Here is a 20,693-nt window from a genome sequence, read left to right on the forward strand (position 1 = left end):
TTGGCCTCGGTTCTGTCCTGGCCCAGCGCAAGCCCGAATTTTCGGAATACGTTGTTGCGTACGCCAGCCGTGCTCTCACCAAAGCAGAGTCGAACTACACCGCGACTGAAAAATGGCCGCCTGTTCACCGTCGTTACTGATCACCACGCCTTGTGTTGGTTGGCCTCCCTCAAAGATCCCTCAGGACGCCTTGGCCGCTGGGCACTCCGTCTTCAGGAATTCGATATTACCGTAGTCTACCTGTCGGACCGCAAGCACTCCGACGCCGACGCCTTGTCACGCTCGCCGCTGCCCTCTCCTGCGCCCTCTTCCCTCGGATCTGATTCTCTACTCGCAGCGCTCACTACTATCGACATGCCCAATCAACAACGCCAGGATCCATGGATTTCTTCCTTGCTCGATGCCCTTCGTGCACACTCTACGTCCTCCTTCCCTCGGGCCCTTCGTCGCCAAGCTTCCCATTTCGCCATCCGCGACGATCTCCTCTACCGCCGCAACTACCGTCCGGACGGCCGAAAGTGGCTCCTCGTGATTCCCCGCCATCTTCGGTCTGAGATCTGTGCGCACTACCACGCCGACCCTCAAAGCGCTCACGCTGGATCCTTAAAAACCTACGAGCGGCTACGCCAGAGGTACTACTGGCGGGGCATGTACAACTTTGTTCGTCGTTACGTTCGCTCATGCACAGCCTGTCAGCAGCGGAAGTCGTCACCTCGACCCTCGACTGCCCCGTTACAGCCATTACCATGCCTGGCTCGCCCTTTCGATCGTGTGCGCATCGACCTATTTGGGCCGCTCCTCTTCACGACCGCCGGGAATCGATGGATTATAGTCGCCGTGGACCACCTTACTCGGTATGCTGAGACCGCTGCCCTACCTGCGGCTACTGCTCGCGACGTCGCCTCGCCTTCTTCCTTCTTCATCACTTCGTCCTGCGTCACGGCGCTCTGCGAGAACTTCTCAGTGACCGCGGCTGTGTTTTCTTGTCTGAAGTTGTTCGCGAGCTTCTCGATGCGTGCCACTCAGTCCACCGTACCACAACCGCTTACCACCCCCAAACCAACGGCCTCACCGAACGATTCAACCGTACTCTTGGGGACATGATCGCCATGTACATTATCTCCGACAGCTCTAATTGGGATCAAGTCCTTCCGTTCGTGACCTATGCGTATAACACCGCATCTCAAGCAACCACTGGCTTTTCCCCATTCTTTCTTTTATTTGGACGCCAGCCTTCCTGTCTGCTGGACACAATCCTTCCCTGCAACCCCGACAGCTCAGAATATACTTCCCTTTCGGACATTACCCGCCATGCTGAGCAGTGCCGCCAGTTGGCTCGCTCCTTCACCGGCGAACGTCAAGGGCTCCGGAAACATGAGTCGGACCAAGACACGCCCGCTACACACTTCTCCACTGAATCATTGGTCTGGCTCTCTGTTCCGGCTGCGCCCAAATTTTCGGCCAAGCATACTGGTCCTTACCGCATCTTAGACCGTACGTCACCAGTTAACTATATCATCGAACCGGTGACACCTTCTTTGGACCATCACCGCCGTAGTCGCGACGTCGTTTATGTCAGCCGCTTGAAGCCTTATTACAGCCCTCTCGTCGTCTCCTCGCCTTGAGTCACCAGGATGGCTCCCTCTTTCCGCCGGGGCAGCTGGAATGAAGAAGATGGCTCATCACCGCCACCAACGACGACGAAGCGCTAGCGCCGCCCTTGAAAGGCTCGTGCTGGCGAACTGCCCGCTTTTGTGCCGGGCTCTCGCCTCGCTGGTTCCTAGACGACTAGCGCCCGGGTCTTCGTTGCCAGCGCTTCAACGTGCCAATAAACCACTCTACAGTAGTAAAAAAGCGCATTCGAGTTGCATTTTTTTAACGACGCATAAACAAGGGCAAAACCGCTGCCGCCGGCGCCATGGCAGTGCCTGCGTTGCTTCACGTTTTGTGTTATTTGGCTTTTCATGGCATTGTTTGAGTGCTTGTGCGGCAGACATGTGCGAAGAACAGAAGTGTGTTTTGGAAGCCAACGACGAGTATTACGCCCAGTCAACATCGGTGAGTTTGGACGGGCAAAGCCATCAAGAAAGGCAGCGCTACGTCGTCTTGTCATCTGTGAAGGCAGTGAAGACGACGGCGCGGTTTTACTAAGCCTGGATGAGCCGCATGGTCGGTGAGTCCCGTCAGCACTTCTCTGCTACTGATCTGTATTCACACGCGTTATTAGTGTGCGGCTATTTAGGGATGGCAGTGGAGGCAGTCTGCGTGCGGTTGCCTCAGCTATAATGCGTTGCCAGAAAAGAACGGGCGTATCCTGCATGACAAGTGTTGCTTCATAGTCTGTCTGCGTTTACTACTCAGGTGCCGTGGTAAATAAAAATGCCGCAGAGATCACAACAGTTATGCGGTCGCTTGCTAGCGCTGCGAAAAACTACAGACAATGTTTACTACATTCAACTGGCATGGATTTGTACTGCGTAGAATACGAAGATCAGTGCCGCGGGTGAGAGCGCTTTTGCTTGGCCAGCTGTGAACAGGCAAGGGAACTGACAACGGGCGATTTTGCTCGCGGCTGGTACCCATCGAATGGATATGTGCTATTTAGAAGATTATTATGAGCGGCAGTGCTGCTCGATGAAGCACTCGCGCTAGGCGAACGGCGAACAGACGACGGATGATTTTGCTCGGTGTTGGCCCCTACAAAAATTTTTGATTTGATTTGATTTATTCTTTAGAAAGTCTTTCGACAATTGTTAATAGAACCTATCAACATTGAACAGAAAGTCTTTTGAACGTCTTTATACACTCTAGTAACAACCTATCAACCGTCTTCCGACAATTGGCCACCGATATCCAAAAGACTCAAGTACATAGAAAGTCTTTATACTTCCTATGATCCCCTTATCGACAGTTTCTACACTTCCTATTGACCCCTTACCGACCATGTCTACCAACACCCTATCAACGGTCTTCCGACAATTGGCCACCGTTATCCAAAAGACTCAAGTACATAGAAAGTCTTTACACTTCTTATCAACCACATACCGACAATGTCTACCAACACCCTATCAACGGTCTTCCGACAATTGGCCACCGTTATTCAAAAGACTCAAGTACGAAGAAAGTATAATTCCTAAATCAACGTTTGGAAAAGTGTGTCTTAACTACACAGTACAACACTTTTACCAACATAGTGTAATCACTTCAAAATCATTTTGTGAACACTGTATCCTGGACTGCTTAAAGAACAATAGAAGCAAAATGCAAATTATTACATTCATTGTGCAGAAGTGTACATACACGCTAGAAGATATGCATGATGCATCAAAATATTTTATGGAGAACAGTAGAGGAAGAGAATATTGCCTTCGGCACAGTTCCCCTCAGTTCCCTCTTAGTAACAATGACTGACACATAGAAATTGAAAAACATAACAGGTTTTAATTCATGATGTTTCGGCTAGAGGACGAGCCTTTTTCGAATATAGTACAGCATTCAAAATAAAAGCTGTGTGCTTCAAATGCAGTAGTACACTTGAAAACGGCTGGCCCTCCAACCAAAACGTCGTGAATTAAATACCGATAGGTTTTTCTTACATATATACGAGCTGTTTCAGGGAAGACTAAGTAATTTTCAAAAAAACAGGTATTTTGAGATGAATATATGGCTTTTTCAGCATAGTATTACCAGTGTTGGCAGGCACCAGAAAACTGGTGAATCGTCTTACCTAGTAAGCTGGTTAACTAATTTTTTATTAATGAACCTTTTAACGATCAGAGTTAGGCGTCTAGTTGCAATTAGAGATTTGTAGCAGTTACATGAACTGGAGGGGTTGCTCTCCCTGTGTCCTTTTAAAAGCGCATGCATTTTCGCACGATGCAGCCAAATTTTGTCGAGCCACAGCGGCGAAAGTAATCATGTTTTGTATATTCTAAAAACTGATATGGCTACTAATAACGACTGGCTAAAAGTCTCTAACTGCAACCAGTTGCAAACCTGTGTTAGTTAAAGTTAATTATCAGAAATTAGTTAACCAGCTTACTAAATACACCTAACCAGCTTTCTGGTGCCTGCTAAGGCTGGTAATACTATGCAGCAAAAGCCATATATTTGAAAACTATTTATGCTTCCCTGAAACACCTCGTGCATATATATACTGCTCACTTTCCTGTACAACACAGAAATGAAATAATTTCTTCTGTAACATGAAGGTTCCATGAGCCACATAACAAACCCGTGGAAAAAAAACTGTGCATGCATACACACACACCTCTCCAAAAAAGCTAAAAAATCCCACACAGTGAAACAATGCTTACACTGTCTTAAGACCAACCTTGAAGGCTGCAAACACTAGTCAATTAAAAGTCAAACAGGATGCCAAACATATGCTAAATGTCCACATGGATGTAGATATCAAGCTATGAGCTGATTTTAATAAACATACATCAGCACAGAAATGCTTAAGCAACTTTGTTGGTGCACTATCTTGACACTTGTCCTCAATATCAGGCAGCCTGCTTGTTCATCATAATCATCAGCCCGACTACGCCCACTGCAGGGAAAAGGCGTCTCTCATGTCTCTCCAATTAACCCTGTCGTTACTTGTCTGCATCACCAGCGGAAGAGGTAGCGTCCTAGTGATGAGACGTGTGCACCAATTAACGGGTAGCCTCCTCCATGGCGGAATTCAGCAGCAAGAGAACTGCAAAAGAAACCATTCAAGGTATACAGTTATAGTAACTTCTAATAGAATCAAACACAGAGAAGCAATAATCAGTTAAATGAGCACTAAAATGCAGCACTCCGAGTGCGTTTGATAAGGCTGCTGAGTAATAGCATAAGCAGCAGTCACAAGACTAGAGCTAAATGCAATGCTTCCTTGAACAAGAAAAAGCTATAACATGCTGTTGTGTTCAATTCTGCCCCCACATTCAAAGACTGAATGATATTCACAGGAACTGACATTAACGTGTTACGCCTAATTAGGCTACCACAAAGAGATATTTAGCCATTGCAGTCTGTGAAGAAAAGATGCAGGCCATCAAATATGAAAATTGTTTTGTTTTTCTGATTTGTCTGCACAAAAATTCAGGGAGCTTTTCTTTTCAAAAGTGATGCCACAAACACATTGCAATATAACGCATATGTTTCTTTCCCTTAAAGCGGCTAGGAGGGAGTAACTTAACTTTACTTGCTGTTCATTTTATTTACCAGCTTGTAGATAATGTAGCATCATTTGGAGCTATGCCAGGTTTTAGGGAAAATGTATGAACACAGAGTACAGAGGTGAGCAAGTTCTCAGGGGAAGAGTGACACACTCTAAAGCAAATGAATCAAAATATTAAGGCACACACTGCGTCAGATATAACACTTGTAAGTACAGATGCATAGAACTACAAGCGATAAAAGCCTCAGCAACGTGCCCCTAAGGGAGCAGCTGGACTGGTAGTTTTTTAATTGTCCCACAGCACATCCCTTCAGTGCTGAGGCCTGCTCATATCTGTTTAAGTTAAGAATACAAGGGAAACAAGCAAACAAGTGTTCCAAAGGAGTACTTAGGTTGTTGTTTAGGAAATTACCTGTTACTAATTGCAGCAATAAATACCTCGAGAAAGTAAATTAAGTTATTTACACAGCTTATTACAAACCTTGATGGCACGGGAGAGAGGCAACATCAAACGCATTGGTTCAAGTACAGCAAGGGGTCATGTTAAGGTCACAGCAATATTTGTTGACTTAGGCTCAGCTAGTGTAATGGAACCCGTAACTGAACTTCGGCATGAATAAAAATAACCATCCACCAATACTCAATTCCAAATGCATTTCAACTGTACAGTGCAGCCGGTTGTGACAAAGGGAGTGTGAAAGAAAACCTCAGCAATGCTCGCTCATGACATATCGAATAAGCACCTTTCTTCTGTACAGCTTCAATATAAGCTTTACAGGGTTTCATGTAATGCAAGGATAATCTGGTAAGGTATCAATTATTGATGCTAGCAACACCTATGCTTCTAAAGCAGAGTGCTCCACTTGAACGCTAATTGTTGTACCCTTGTTTCAGTTTCGTTTCTTTCAGTGTACATATCGCCATCGTCATTCAATATGATTTCCTATATAAGTGGCTTGACTGTGACGAATAAAGGAGAGTGTTTCTGCATACTGCGCTTGCGTGGTCCCGTGTCATGCGTCTGGTCTGAACCAGACACCACATATTGGCGACGAGGATGAACCGCCTACGGTGCAAGGCGACACGGAGCCCTTGCAGCCACGATCTCATCGGCGGCCAGGAGTAGCGCAAGAACGCCGGAGGTGCGCAAGAACGCCGGAGGTGCGCAAGAACGCCGGAGGTGCGCAAGAACGCCGGAGGAGCGCAAGAACGCCGGAGGAGCGCAAGAACGCCGGAGGAGCGCAAGAACGCCGGAGGAGCGCAAGAACGCCGGAGGAGCGCAAGAACGCCGGAGGAGCGCAAGAACGCAGATAAGTGAAATTTGCTCACACCACATATTGCGAGGATCAGTATCGGAGCCATGTCACTCGGGTGTTTCCCAGCACCGCCCCCTTTCTTGCCTGCACCCGGTGACCCGGCTGTGCCTTGGCAGCAGTGGAAACGCGTATTCCTGAATTTCCTGGAGGCCATTGGCGGCGATGAACTGAAGCCGAAGCGTTGCAAGGCAATTCTGCTAAACTCGCTCGGGGTTGAAGGCCAGCGAATATTCTACAGCATCCTTGCACAAGGAGCAGACGTGAATGCGGACGCCAAGGCCGGGGACAAGGAGGAAGAGGCGGACCAGTTCAAGGACGCGCTTGCTGCACTGGATACGCATTTCGCGAGCGCTACGAATGATTTGGTGGAGCGGCGCCGGTTTCGCCAAAGACGACAATTGCCTGGTGAGACATTTCAAGCATTTACAAACAGTCTTCGGGACCTTGCGTCTACTTGCAATTTTGGCAGTGCTACCGATAGCATGATTCGAGACCAATTACTGGAAGGCACTTCGTCACGAACAACACGTGAACGCATGCTTTATGAAGGGTCTTCGCTTACATTGCAGCGTGCTGTTGACATCGGGAAGCAAATTGAGCAAACACAACAAGAGCTCGGGGAATTCGCGCATAGCACTGTGAACAAGATTCAAGATGTGCGAAAAAGGTCAGACTCTGAGCAAGGAAGTTGCTACAGGTGCGGCTCGTCATCGCATATGGCTAATTCGACTGCATGTCCGGCGAGGAACAAGCGTTGCCACTCTTGTGGAAAAATTGGTCACTTTTCAAGCATGTGCAAATCGAAGAAAAAGAAATATGCCGTTCGAAAGCCCGAGAAGGCCAACGCCGTCACGGTACTTCAAATCGGTGACCGTAATGCGTCGGCGAAAGATATTCGAGCCAACATTTCTATCGGGAAGATAAGATTGTCGTTGATTGTCGACACAGGCGCTACGGTTTCTTTGCTCAGTGAAGAGCACTACCACAAATATCTAGCCGACACGTACTCATTACGACCGCCGACTGCCAATTTGTGCAACTATTCCAGAGAACAAATCAAGTTAAGCGGTTGCTTTCTTGCTGACGTATCTTACAAGGGAAACAGAGCCAGTGTGCTTTTTCATGTCACAACCAAGGGCACTTCGCTGCTGGGGCTTGATGCCGTTCGGAGCCTGGGAATCACTATCAACGGCTCAACCTTGAATTGCTGCCAGGTGACATGCCCTGATTCACTGCCTTCAGAATTTACGCACCAGTTTGCGCACTTGTTCACGGAACAGTTAGGGCATGTGAAAGGCTTTGTTCACCATGTTAAATGCCGTTCATCTGTGAAACCAGTCGTTGCGAAACTCCGACGCCTGCCGCTCACGCTACGGCAACAGGTATCGGTAGAGATACAACGCCTGCTGGCCGAAGATATAATTGAACCTGTCGACGCATCGGAGTGGATTTCACCGATCGTCGTCGTGAGGAAGAAGGACGGTTCAATTAGGTTGTGTGTGGACCTACGTGAAGTGAACAAGGCAGTAATTGCCGATGCTTTTCCTCTTCCGCATACAGAGGAATTCATGAACTAGCTGGAGGAACGTGCTTCTCAAAGCTCGACTTAGCGTCGGCATACCACCAGCTAGAACTGACTCCGGAAAGTCGGGGACTAACCACCTTTATCACACACGAAGGATTGTTTCGTTTTAAGAGAGTGTGTTTTGGCCTTGCATCTGCCCCTTCAGCCTTTCAGAGAATGATGCAGCATATTTTGAAAGATTGTAAAGGCGTACTTTGTTACATTGATGATGTGATTGTGTGGGGCAAGACACGTTAGGAGCACCACAAGAATCTACACCAGGTGCTAAAACGCATTGGTGATTCAGGTTTGAAGCTCAACCAGAAATGCACATTTGCTGTTTCAGAACTATCCTTTTTAGGGCATACGGTGAGCTCAAAAGGGCTCACACCATTGCAGTCTAAGGTTGACGCTATTGTCAAAGTGCCTGCTCCTCACGATGTTGCCACTTTGAGGTCATTTTTGGGTCTCGCTGGTTACTATGCTCGATTTGTGCCGCGATTTGCTGATCTCGTCGAGCCGCTTAGAAGGCTCCTGCGGTCTGGTCAACAGTTCACGTGGGATGATGCGGCTGAGCGTAGCTTCCAGCTTGTTAAGACAGCTTTGTCTTCAAGCCCAGTCATACAAATGTTTAACCCAGACCTTGATGTAATTGTTACGACAGATGCTTCTGATAAGGGTCTGGGAGCCGTTCTTCAGCAACGCGATGGTGACAGCGTACGCACGGTGGCCTTCGCATCACGTGCCCTGACTCCTGCTGAGCGGAATTACTCCGCTGGGGAACGGGAGGCCCTTGCTTGTCTCTTCGCGTGCGAGCGCTGGCACGTCTACTTGTGGGGTAGAAAATTTTTGTTACGTATGGACCACCAGGCACTGGTGACGTTACTTTCAGCTGCCGGTACAGGACGCCGACCTTTGCGTATATCGAGATGGTCAGCTCGACTTTTGTACTATAACTTCGACGTAGAGTACCAAAAGGTATCGCAAAATGTCGTGGCCGATGCGCTTTCACGCCTACCTCTTGACTGTGATTCGCAGCAGACGATGCAGGAAGAAATTGTGTCCGTTGTATCAGAGTGCCTAACAAAGGAACGGCTGCAGGTGGCCACTGCTGCAGACAGCACACTGCAACAGGTTGTTGTGCACGTGGTACATGGTTGGGCGCCTAGAAAAGCTTTGCCAGCAGAAGTAATGCCGTACTTTAACGTGCGGGAAGAGCTTTCTTTCGTTGATGGCCTTTTGATGCGCGGCGAGCAGGTAGTTGTTCCGAGTGAATTAACCTCGCTCCTGGTTGGTTTTGCGCACGAAGGTCACCCAGGAATTGTGAGGACGAAGCAGAGACTACGTGATCTTTACTGGTGGCCGCGTTTGAATAAACAGGTAGAAGAAGCAATTCATTTTTGTCATATCTGCCAGGCCGCGGACAAGTCCGCTAAACCGTCGTTTGCACCGCTGCAGCCGGTGACGTTTACAGCGCTACCATGGCAGAAGCTAGCAATGGATATAGTGGGACCGATTGACTGGGCCCCTTCAAACTGTAGGTACATGATATCGCTGATCGATTATCATTCCAAGTGGCCTGAGGTTGCCTTTTCATTTACAGTAACGTCACAGAGTGTGGTCGATTTTTTGCAGACTGTGTTCAGCCGAGAAGGCTATCCGGAAGAAATTGTCACAGATAATGGGCCTCAGTTTAGATCGCAAATGTTTGAAACATTCTTGAGAGAGAGGGGTATTGCGCATCGTTGTTCTTCTCTGTACTATCCACAGGGAAACGGCGCGATTGAACGTTTTAATCGCGTGCTGAAAGATTTCATGCAGGTTGCCCGATTGGAACAACGGCCCCTCCAGGCTGCTGTGGTTGACTATCTCGGCATATATAGGTCCACGCCGCATGCGACAACGGGTGTGTCGCCAGCTAAGTTGCTCCACGGGCGTCAGCCAAGGACAAGACTCAATACAGTGGGTTTGCCGACAAGATAGAGTGTCCATGCCGGTTCGAATGTTCCTGCTAGGGTTAAGGCGAAGCAGATGTATGCAAAACAGTATACGGACAGGAGGCGAGGTGCGAAAAGACCAGCCTTTAGAGTAGGGGACTTCGTTCGTGTACGCAAGCCAGCAGGCGGTGGGAAAGCGTCGGTAAATTACATGGGACCTTTCAAGATTGTCGGCAGAAAAGGCAAAAATAGCTTTTTGATGAGCGACGGTCGTTGCTGGAACGCGTCTAAACTAGTTCGGGTTCCCTGCAATCAATCGCAGACAATAGAACAATGGGCATGGGAATTGCCTCATCACTACTCGGGTACCGCTGGGCCTGAAAGCCGCGCAGGCGCTCAACAGGGTGAATTGTTGCGATTGCCGAAAACAAGTGCTGAAGTTAATGAAGTGGTTGCTCCTTTAGAGGATTCGGTGGAGCAACCTTTGCGTCGAAGCACTAGGGTACGCCGACCTGTAGAAAGATTTGGGTTTTCTTTACCTGAACAATAAGTGTTTAGTTCGTGTTATTTTGGTTGTTGTAAATTACTATGTTGTATTTTCAAGCGGGAGGCGATGTTGTATCTTTGTTTCAGTTTAGTTTCTTTCAGTGTACATATCGCCATCGTCATTCAATATGATTTCCTATATAAGTGGCTTGACTGTGACGAATAAAGGAGAGTGTTTCTGCATACTGCGCTTGCGTGGTCCCGTGTCATGCGTCTGGTCTGAACCAGACACCACACTAATACTCAATTATGCAATTATGCCCGTTAAGCTATGCCTGGCATACAGTTACCACACCACTGGTTCACTTCAAACATGCCATACCTTGTAAGAGGTAGGTACTGCTGAAGTAAACCTATAAAATTTATTTCCTGTTCTTAGATTACTGTATAAAGGTCATGAAGCAGATAATTGTTTTAATTTGGTCTATACTATGATCAAGATTCCCAAGCACGAGAGGCATGAGGGAAAAAACTATAAAAAAATTCAGGGCGCACTTCGGCTCTCTAAAGTGCTGCAAGGCGAAAGCGTTTCCTGGCGCACTGTTCGTTTTTATTTACTTTTTTAGTTTCATATTTTTTTCGTGTTTTTTTATTTTTGCTCCTTTTATATTTATTTTTATTTTCATGTCTTATTTTTTTTATTTTCTTAATTTTCATTTTCTTGACTTTATTCCTTTTATTTTACTTATGAAGCCTGTGCATTCACAGATGCGCCTTTATTCATGCTCGAACCTTGAGCCTTCGTGGCAGAGTGGTAGCATCTCTGCTTCAAAGGCGCTGGTTCCATTCCCACCCTCGGCGCAGTTTCTTTTTAAGCAGTGACGCCGGAAGGCGGACAAATCTGCCGACGCGTCTGCCGACACGGCTGCCGGCGCGTCTGTCGTCACTCCTGCCGACACGGCTGCTGACGCGTCTGCTAACGACAGTATGAGGCATTAAAGGCTTTCGCCTTAAAAGCATTTCACACTATAACACAATGCACTTGACTAGGGGAGTGCTTTCATGATGCCCGCAATATCTTTTCCCTTTCTCTTGGTCCTCTTTTAAAAGAAAAAAAAACGAAAGAGAGAGGGAGCCTGGACCAGAAGATTTTTGGCAGGCTAAACAAGACAAGGAAAATATACCCACTTGTCTACCTATCCTTTTAGAAGTGGCACATGCTTGATATCCAGTGTCAATGGCTGATAGGCTGAACCAGCAGGTCTTGATGTCATTTGCCTCTGGTTGAGGTAGCACTGGCTCGATGATAGATGAAAGCTGGTGCAAAAGTAGCGTGATGATACCGGTGGAGCAGCTGTACAGGGCTTGACTGTGGGTGCATTTGAAGAAAGGCTGCATTAGAGCCATGCTTTCATAAACATCATCACAGAAGCCACATCCCATTACAACCTCTAGCTGTTCAGTCCAATGTGTTCATGAGTGGAGGCTAATGATTAATTACCTATGCCTCCAATAGTTAGCAAAAAATGGTTTACAAAGCTTGTCATACTTTTCTTAAAGCTATTATTCGCGAATCACGTTATACTTTTATCGCTTCAGACTGAAAATGGGGGAATGACATAAATGTAGTGAACGTAAAAAAATAAAATGACAACAAACCTTCCATTGTGCGATTACCTCAGCTGCACTGCAATGGAATGGTTCTGCTATTTTTAATCGTCGTTACGTTGACCAGAGGTATTAAGAACTACAGCACTTGGTGTGACTGAGATGTGAAAGGGGCAATGCTCCATATCCAGTAAACACTCAGGCAGAAGAATCAAAAGACGCACGCCGATACAAGCACTTTTCATTCATATGGTCTCCTTTCCTATTCACGCGCTGCTCCTGTTCAGTCGGAATAACGAATCAAGCAGCACCCCATAGATCTCAGCGGGCAACCAAATTCTATCACATAACTTCTCCGCCGAGAAGCTGACGCAAAGAGCGCAAGGCGGCGGGTTAAAAGTTGCATAGTTGGCAAGCGAGCGTGTCAGAACACCTTCTCTCTGCAAACGATCGTGTGGTGCTCGCATTTTGCATCTCACTGCGAACAAGACGTGAAGACCAACCCAAATGCATTCGCAGCCCTCATGCATCCCCCCGACACATCGCAGAAGTCACTTTCCAGTTCTGTACTTACATTCGTCAACGTTCGCGGCAAGCCGTTTCTTCTATCGGGCATCGGGCGCCGGCTGCTCTCGGCGTGGTTGGGTGCAGTACGTCACAGGCGTTTTTGAGCACTGCATGCGCGTAAGAACGTCTTCCGCAGCACTGGAGCCATCTGTCACCTTCCGAGTTCAGTCACACTACCACAACACTAACGAGGCCGCACATTCAACACAAACAAACCGAAGAAAGGCACCCACAACTCACAACCGTCGCACCCCGTCAACAAAAGAGTCGTTTCAGCGTACTAACAAAGTAGTGTAGCACGCGGCCAACATGATACGCGGAATCCGCCGCCAGCGAACGGAAAGGGGGCGCAGAAATCGCCGAACGTTACACACTAAAAAAAAAGCATTGTAAAAACTCTTTGTGTACATACTTGTGCATTAAATGACAAAATATTTTGTTTCAATTACAAAGTCATCAAATTGATAATATTTTGGCAAAAAAATGCAAGAATTCACAACCATCTGCTTCTGGCGGCGCTGCGAACGAAAGCTCGCAGAGGCGGGCAGCTACACGCGACGCAGCTGGGCTCATGCGGGAAGCCGTAGCCGCTACATGGCTGCACTAACTACTTAGTTCTAAGACTATAACCGAGCTCCCCGTAACTGCGCCGCAGAATCAGGAATGATGATGATGTTGGCGAACGCTAATGGTTTCGGTTTTGATTTTCTCATATTGTGTCGCTTAGTGTACAGAGCTTGGCTCATGCCATTTAGTGTAAGTGCGTCTGTGTGCCTTGGGAACGAGAGCGTTCGCACGCCGCTCTAGCGTGACATGCGAAACTTTCAAGGCCGCGCTGCAGCATCGCCTCGGTTTTGTGTGTGTTTGTATCACGCCATTGGACACCTTGCACGCTCTTTGCTCGAGCGAGCCGCGCCGACAGTCGCGCTACCGTAGTATTTTTGTTTGCTACCTTGATTGATTTTTGCCTCTGCCTTTCGCGGTCCTCGGCTTGGCCTCACGTTCGCTGATGCCAGTAAGAAAAGGCGAAGAATGAATACGTTTTCGCGCGTCTGCTCGCTATGACTACGTTAAAACCCAACACTTTATTCCAAGTTTTCTTAGTCATTGTATTACGGGAAGATAGAAAATACAGCTATCGCCACGTTTTCCCTCGCCACAGCTTCGTTTCGTGTTTGCGTTGAAGGAGATGCAAGTGAAGATGCGGAAGAGGCACTGCGCCGGTGCTTTAGCGGTGCTCAAAGCGGGGGCTGCTCTCATCTTAGCTTTTCCATACTGGAAGCTCCTCTGTGGCTCAGTACTAGTGAAAAATGTAACAAGTCAAGAATGAGGGCTTAAACTGCTCCAATTGCCGTGCACCTTCCTCATGCAAAGCCCTTGTTACCGGAGTTGAGTACAGCGGGCCGCTGTCACCTATTTTGTTTCTCTATACTTCTCTTTATAGTATCGGCCGCCGAACATCAATAAAAATTAATATTGCCTTGCGCGAAATTTCGCATGTACAGTCGCTGAGGAACAAAGCAGCTTGATTTCTCGAAGCTGTAAGCCTGCACACGTTACACAGAATTTACTCAGAGCGCGAAGCGGTGCGGCCCTTTTCGCGCGTGGTTTTCAGTCCCGTGCGATCAGCCATTGCTGGTCGCTCGAGGAGGAGGGTAGTGCGACGGTTTAAATTGGGCGCTCCCACGTGGAGTGGCATAAAGTGTACGGGGCACTTTTTCATAGCGGGCAGGTGCAGGGTGTTGTGAGGGGAAGAAAGTGTGCTTGCGGTGGAGGTTCAGGAAGGAGTTCTCCTGAAGCTGGTGATATATCTTGGGCGCCTTTTGAGCTAGCGAGAACGTGTCATTCAATGAGTGCGGAAACACATCGGTGCAATGCTAAACTTGAATTTTTTTCTAGCTCGCAACAATAATCCCTCTGAAACCTCAGAGCGAAACGCTCTTAACACTAGTGTGTTTTAGCACCGTCGTACGGTACATTACTGTTCGACTCCACGTTAAAATATGACCTATCAAGAATTGCAACAATAGCAACACCATCGTGTTATCGAATTGGCAGAGTGGTTGTACAGCTCTGCTGAAACTCTTTGTTAGTTCTGAAATGTTAAATCTGATTAATGACTGCCTGAGTACAGAATTTAAGGCCGAATACGCAGCAGAAAACATTGTTTTCGTGTAGAAGGAGCCATCAATGAAACTAATTGGCTGTAACGAAGTCATCAATGCGCTTATGTAACTCAATATGTCACTAACTCCTATTTTTGCTTAGAAAGTTCTTTTAATTTCCTTGAAGTGCGAGCCAATAATACTTGAGTATTCTATGAATTCATTCACTTGGTACCAAAATTATTTCGTTTGGTGGTAACTTTCTTCGTACAATACTTCATACAATGAAAAAGTGTCACTAAATATCTTCGATTCAGGGCGCATTTCTGAATTTCAGGATGAATGTTCTGTTATGAACTTTGCCCTTTTTCCCGCACTCGAAAATGCGAAAGCAGTAAGGCTAGCAATGAGAAAATTGAACTCAAATTTCTAAAAAACCAAAGTGTGCTTGGCTATGAGAATGTGATTGCAAATATTTGTTTCGTCTTCAATTTTAGTTTAGTGGCCGCTTTGAAGTTTTCGGCTACAGTACTTGATTATTTTAGGCTTTTATTCGCATCACCAAAATGCTTTCTCGGTTTGTAGTATATTTATATTGACAGCAGTATATAAGCAGTAAGAAAATTGTATGAACTTTCTATCAACAAATGTTGATAAAATATGCCCGGCTAAGAAAATCTGACTGCAAATGCTTGTTTCGAGTTCAAGGTTGCTTTAGTTGCTTTGACATGTTAGGCAAGAGTACTTAATTAATTTAGGCATTTATTCCCATGATAAAACGTTCTGTCGGTGTCAGTATGTTTCTACTGACAGCAGTACATAGAAAGCAGTATGGAAGTTGTATGAACTTCCTATCAACGATTGTTAATAGAATATGCTCGGCTAAGAGAATGTGACTGTAATGTTTGTTGCGTGTTCAAGGTTGTTTTAATAGCTTTGAAGCGTTCGCCCACGGTACATGATTTGAGGCAACTATTCGCAAGACCAAAAATGTTTTGTCAGTTTCTAGAGTATTTCTGCTCACAGCAGTCCGTAAAGTACATTAAGTATTAAAATGGAATATATCTTCCGTTTTACAACGTTTTCCCATATCCTGATTTGATTCCAAACGCATTTGCTGCGAATGATGTTGGTCGCTTTTCGATATAGTGAAATTGTTGACTAGCTGCAACAGATTCCACCATGCAATCAGGCAAAATGTCGTCACGATTATGCGAACTAGATAGTGTTAATCACCTCGAACACCATGCAGTTTGTTCATTTGTTTCTCTCGATGTGTGAAACTGTACCCAGATTTTCTAGTAACTTTCTATTGACGGGAGTAATTACAAAGAAGTAACAGTCTACCAACATTGTATTAGCAAAGGTGCATAGAATGTAAAAATTATTTTCTAGTAACTTTCTATTGACAGGAGTACATACAAAGAAGTAACTTCTACCAACGTTGTATGAACAATTGTTGAGAGAATGTAAAAGTTGATATAAGGTTACTAGAGTCAATAGAGTGTTAATATAAATTCTAAAGAAAGTTGATATCCATTTTTGTAAGGGGGTGCTCATCGGATCAGTGCTTACTTCTTAATATTCGTCATGCAAATTTTTTCGAAGACAGTGATCGCATGTGGAAAGCTGGCGCATATTTACTAGTCATTTGTAAACTTTTTATCTGTGCTTGCCCATTGGAACAGAATTTGGCAATATTATGTCAGCTAGGTCGTTCTTGCGTCTTCCCTGAACTGTAGGCGTCCATGCTTCCTCTCCTTCAGGGCACTGAACTGTTGGGGATGGAACTGCACACTTATTTGGGATTTCAAGCTTTTTGCTGTATGCCTCGCTTATGCGGCCCGCTTTCAGGTCGTTCGCAATTGGTGATGCTTTGTTATTCATTTTCACTTTCTCTTATTTATTGTTGGTTGACTGCCGGCAGTAGTTCTCCGTGCTCGGAACTGTTCCCAGGCACGGAACCCTACCCACAGACCTCCCTGCACCACACTCACCAGTGTTCTTCGGTATTTTTTTTCTCTTGCCCCTACTTGCATTACCAGTGGACAAATTTTTTTGCTGTTTTTATTTGTGTGCAAATTTGTTAAATGCACCACTAATTTTCGTATCATGCCCAGTTGTGACGTGAGATATCGGGCTCCTTGCTATTGAATGCATGCCTTTTCCATTCTCTCTTCTCATTTATGCAAGGTAAACTGGTCGACTGGTTGCTACGTTCAATTTAAGAATACATGAGACGCTGGTGCAAGGTACCCTAGTAGTAATTAACTAAAGCTTGCGCATGCTATATTCGAATAGTTGGGCTCTTTTCATCATGCATAAAAATAAAGCGGTATTTCAGCCAGCTCATCTTTCAATGTGGTTATGACAGTCATGTAAATGTACTCAAAGAATGTGTATGGGTGTTTCACATACAATCTCGTTATTTATTTTGTTATGGGCCACCTCATTGCTGTTTGTGTTCCTATATTAATACCTTATTTTAGTTTCTGAAGCAGTCGATAGTTTGTTTTGTCGTTATTCATGACATTGTCACTGGCACTGACAGCTGTTGGTCGGGACGTATTTATCTGCAGTTGCCAGCTGCCAGCATCTGTTGGGCCATGCGTGCTTCCTGCCCTCAGCTGTGTCATCCCTCCAAGCCATTCATGACAATTATCTTTTTCAGTTACGCATACCTTACCTGCCTGTTTTCAAAAATATTTTCAACATAGGCTCACTGCTGTGCTTAAAAATGCATGCAGAACTCTACATGCACTTTACAGCAGTACCTCAGCTTATAATTACATGAACTGCAGATTTGTACGAAATATAGCTGCTCATGTAGCTCCTGACACTGCGCTGTTATTATAAAGGATTTGAGCCTGCTTCAGGTGCAGTGACTATTACACACCTGTTGCCTGTTATGCATGTGTGTCCTCTAAAAGGGCCAAAATGTTCGTTTATCTTTTTAAAAACATTGTGCTGTACAATAATACTTTAATGGTATTTCTTGCTTGCACACTGAAATCATAAATGGACATAAGCAGGACATACATTTTTTAAAAGAAGCTATCCTTTCGGATAGTGGAGTAGTTACTCACATCAGGAAATTGTGCTCTTGCCTTCATTTTATGGACATATGCTTTGTGTCTTACGTCTCTTGGCTTGCCATAGGTAGCATATGCTCATAATAAATTTTTACCTGTCTAATTACGTGGCATAGGGAGAATTGAACTATATAACCTCATCAATGCACACCCTCTCTGAAGTGAACTTTGTCAACCCCGTCAGTCACCACATAGTCACCCCAAATGGGAGCCGTCATGGTGGCTGAGTGGTTATTGTGCTTGGCTGCTGACCCGGAAAAGGCAGGTTCGATGCCAGCCAGTTTTGATTCCAGCTGTACTAGTCTCATTTCAATGGAGACGAAATGCTAGAGGCCCAGGTACCGTGTGATGTCAGCACATCTAAAGAATTTTCCAGTCCTCTACAATAGCGCCCTGTAGAGCATGCGCCGCCTTGTGGCATTAAACCCTTTAAAACAAAGTAAAGTAATGGATACATCATTTCCAAAAATTGTTTAAATTTATTATTTTCTAAACGTTCACAATTTTCTGCACCTGTTTTCCTTCGCCTTTCCCTCTTATTTCCTTCCTCATGCTGAGTAACAGGTCAGTGATTTTAAGTGCCAGCTAAATATTTTTTTCATTTCATTAGCAAACTTTCTCTGTCTCTCTCTATTGCTTTCTTATTTGTATCTGCAGTATAGTATTATGCAAAAATATGTCAAGCTTAGATCCAAGAGATATGGCCTGGATTTTAAGTTCTATAGTCGACCACACTGACATTACTTATTACGCTATCGAGGCTTTTTTTTGGCATGTGCTACCTGGTACAGAATTGAGGTGGCCTACAGCGGTAAATGTCGTTTGAATGTGCATAAATTGAATAGGAAGGCAAATTTCTCATTTGCCTATGTAAATAGACTCGGCAATTATCATGTGCTCACAAAGCTCATAAACTTTTCTGTTTCCAAAACTTTCTGTAAAAGGCACTGACTCACTGAAATACACTACAGTTACTTTTGCCTAATCCTGATATTATTTACTGAAGATTGCTTTGAGGGAAAGTCCACTGAGCTCGAATGAGTGCACGGCAGCTTGTCTTTGTCCAAAGTATTTGGAGAATAATGAATTTTGTTACCTGGCAGAGATAAAGCAAGGATGGCAGTGTTTTGTAATGTCCACAGGTCATTCTTCCAAAGCCCAGTATGCATGTAATTCCTTTCTTTTTGTGCAACATAAAACGTCTTCCCTTTACACTCATGGTTGAAACAAAATGCTGAATACTTCACCGCTCTAAAAATGAAGGCCATTGTGCTGCTCTACAAAATATCAGGCTGCAGCGGTTGTTGCGAGGCAAATTCACTAGGTTGTCATCATCATCAGCCTGACAACACCCACTGCAGGGCAGAGGCCTCTCCCATGACTGTCTAATTAACACTGTCCTTTGCCAGTTGCAGCCACCGTATCCCCACAAACTTCTTAATCTCATCCGCCCGCCTAACTTTCTGCTGCCCCCTGCTACGTTTGCCTTCTCTTGGAATCCACTCAATTTCTCTTAAGGACCACTGGTTATCTTGCCTTTGCATTACATCTCCTGCCCAAGCCCGTGTCTTGCTCGTCATTTGGGCTACAATAATAATAACCCACGTTTTTTTTCACAGCTATTTGTCAGGCTCCGCGTTCTTTTCTCACCTAATCATCAAGCTGCAAGCCACTTGCACGCTGTACAAACCTATTTAAAGTACAATATCCAGCAGTTTTACCATGGAGTGTGTAGTGCTAAAACAAAAAATAATACAAGTAACAGCTGATGATCTCCTAGAGCAACAGAATTCCAAGAGTTTGAGAAGGGCAGTGGGAGAAATAGCAAGGCGGGATAGCGAAATTCGACTAGTAGCGGACCGGCAAATTGGAGACTTATGGAAGGGGCTGTAGTCTTTAAGTGCACCTATCTGGGCTTGTGATGCAGTGTATAGGGCCCTTTGTTTTTGAGTAAAACTGGTTTCTCCTGATTGTTGCATTCCAGAAAGATTCATCAAGATTGGGTTAAACCCAATTTTCGCGTGCAAATGTGCCTGTAAGAAAATGTAGATTAATAATGCATGAAGCTAAAGAACCACTGCAGAGTAGTGGATATTTCTCGTATTTCTTCGTAGCTATGTTGTTTAAACAGTGCCGGCTATTTTAATTCCTTTTTAATGATTATTGCTCGTCGAGTTGCATAAAATTTTAGGGTAAATTGAAAACTGCAGGTAGATTTAATTACAATGATTACACCCGTATTTATGAAGCTCTGTTCGAAGAGAGGTCCAAATTTTGTGTGCATGCTTTGAATTTGATTATTTTCACACTGCAAAATGGAGCACCGGCTTGCTGTGCGAGTTTTTGCAATGAAGCAAGAGCAAGTGGTGCGGAATGCTTGTTACTGTGTCATCCTGCCGATATTTCTAGAACCCCTGAGACCACTGAGCTTGTGAGTATCTATGACTCAAAAGCTCGGAGCTGTGATTGCCCATTCTGAGGTTGTCTGCATTAACCAGTGCAAGGCCAAGGGCATAGCTAACAGGCATTTGACACCATAGAACTAGATGCAGTCAGGCTGGGACTGTGCAGTATGACAGTGTTAACGAGGTCGTGATAAACGAGGTTTACTCTGCGAAGCTAGTGTGAAATAATAATTGTTCTTATGGAAAATATCGTTTTCTCATAGTCATTGCAGCAATACAAGCATATCAAATCTGATATCTCTCACTCATCCCTCTATGTTTCAGTTTCAAGGGACCAAGTGTTGCGTGGAAGTCGTGCAAGTCACAAAGTTGCGTGCGACTTGAGCCAGCAACCAGGAGCAGGCTGGGAAATAATTGTTCTTATGGAAAATATCGTTTTCTCATAG

General features: G+C 45.4%; 1 protein-coding gene and 1 long non-coding RNA gene across 3 annotated transcripts in view; both read left to right on the top strand.

Moving 5' to 3' along the window:
- LOC149325250 (uncharacterized) overlaps positions 1-20,693 on the top strand; it is a 75,684-nt gene that overhangs the window by 45,438 nt on the left and 9,553 nt on the right. The gene's annotated exons all lie outside the window — the stretch shown is intronic.
- LOC149325251 (uncharacterized) lies at positions 6,034-20,693 on the top strand. Its single transcript, XM_089563322.1, has 2 exons — positions 6,034-6,888; positions 20,572-20,693. The coding sequence occupies exons 1-2, from the start codon at positions 6,528-6,530 to the stop codon at positions 20,691-20,693; spliced, it is 483 nt and encodes a 160-aa protein (XP_089419448.1). The 5' UTR covers positions 6,034-6,527.

The sequence above is a fragment of the Amblyomma mixtum genome, chromosome 10 (genome assembly GCF_055824585.1).
Source record: "Amblyomma mixtum isolate Tamu chromosome 10, ASM5582458v1, whole genome shotgun sequence".
Lineage (NCBI taxonomy): Eukaryota > Metazoa > Arthropoda > Arachnida > Ixodida > Ixodidae > Amblyomma > Amblyomma mixtum.

Excerpts from the sequence above, each read along its gene's own strand:
- LOC149325251 (XM_089563322.1), top strand. The coding sequence starts at position 6,528 with ATGTCACTCGGGTGTTTCCCAGCACCGCCCCCTTTCTTGCCTGCACCC. Across the intron at positions 6,889-20,571 it reads CCAAAGACGACAATTGCCTG|TTTCAAGGGACCAAGTGTTG; the intron begins GTGAGACATTTC and ends TCTATGTTTCAG.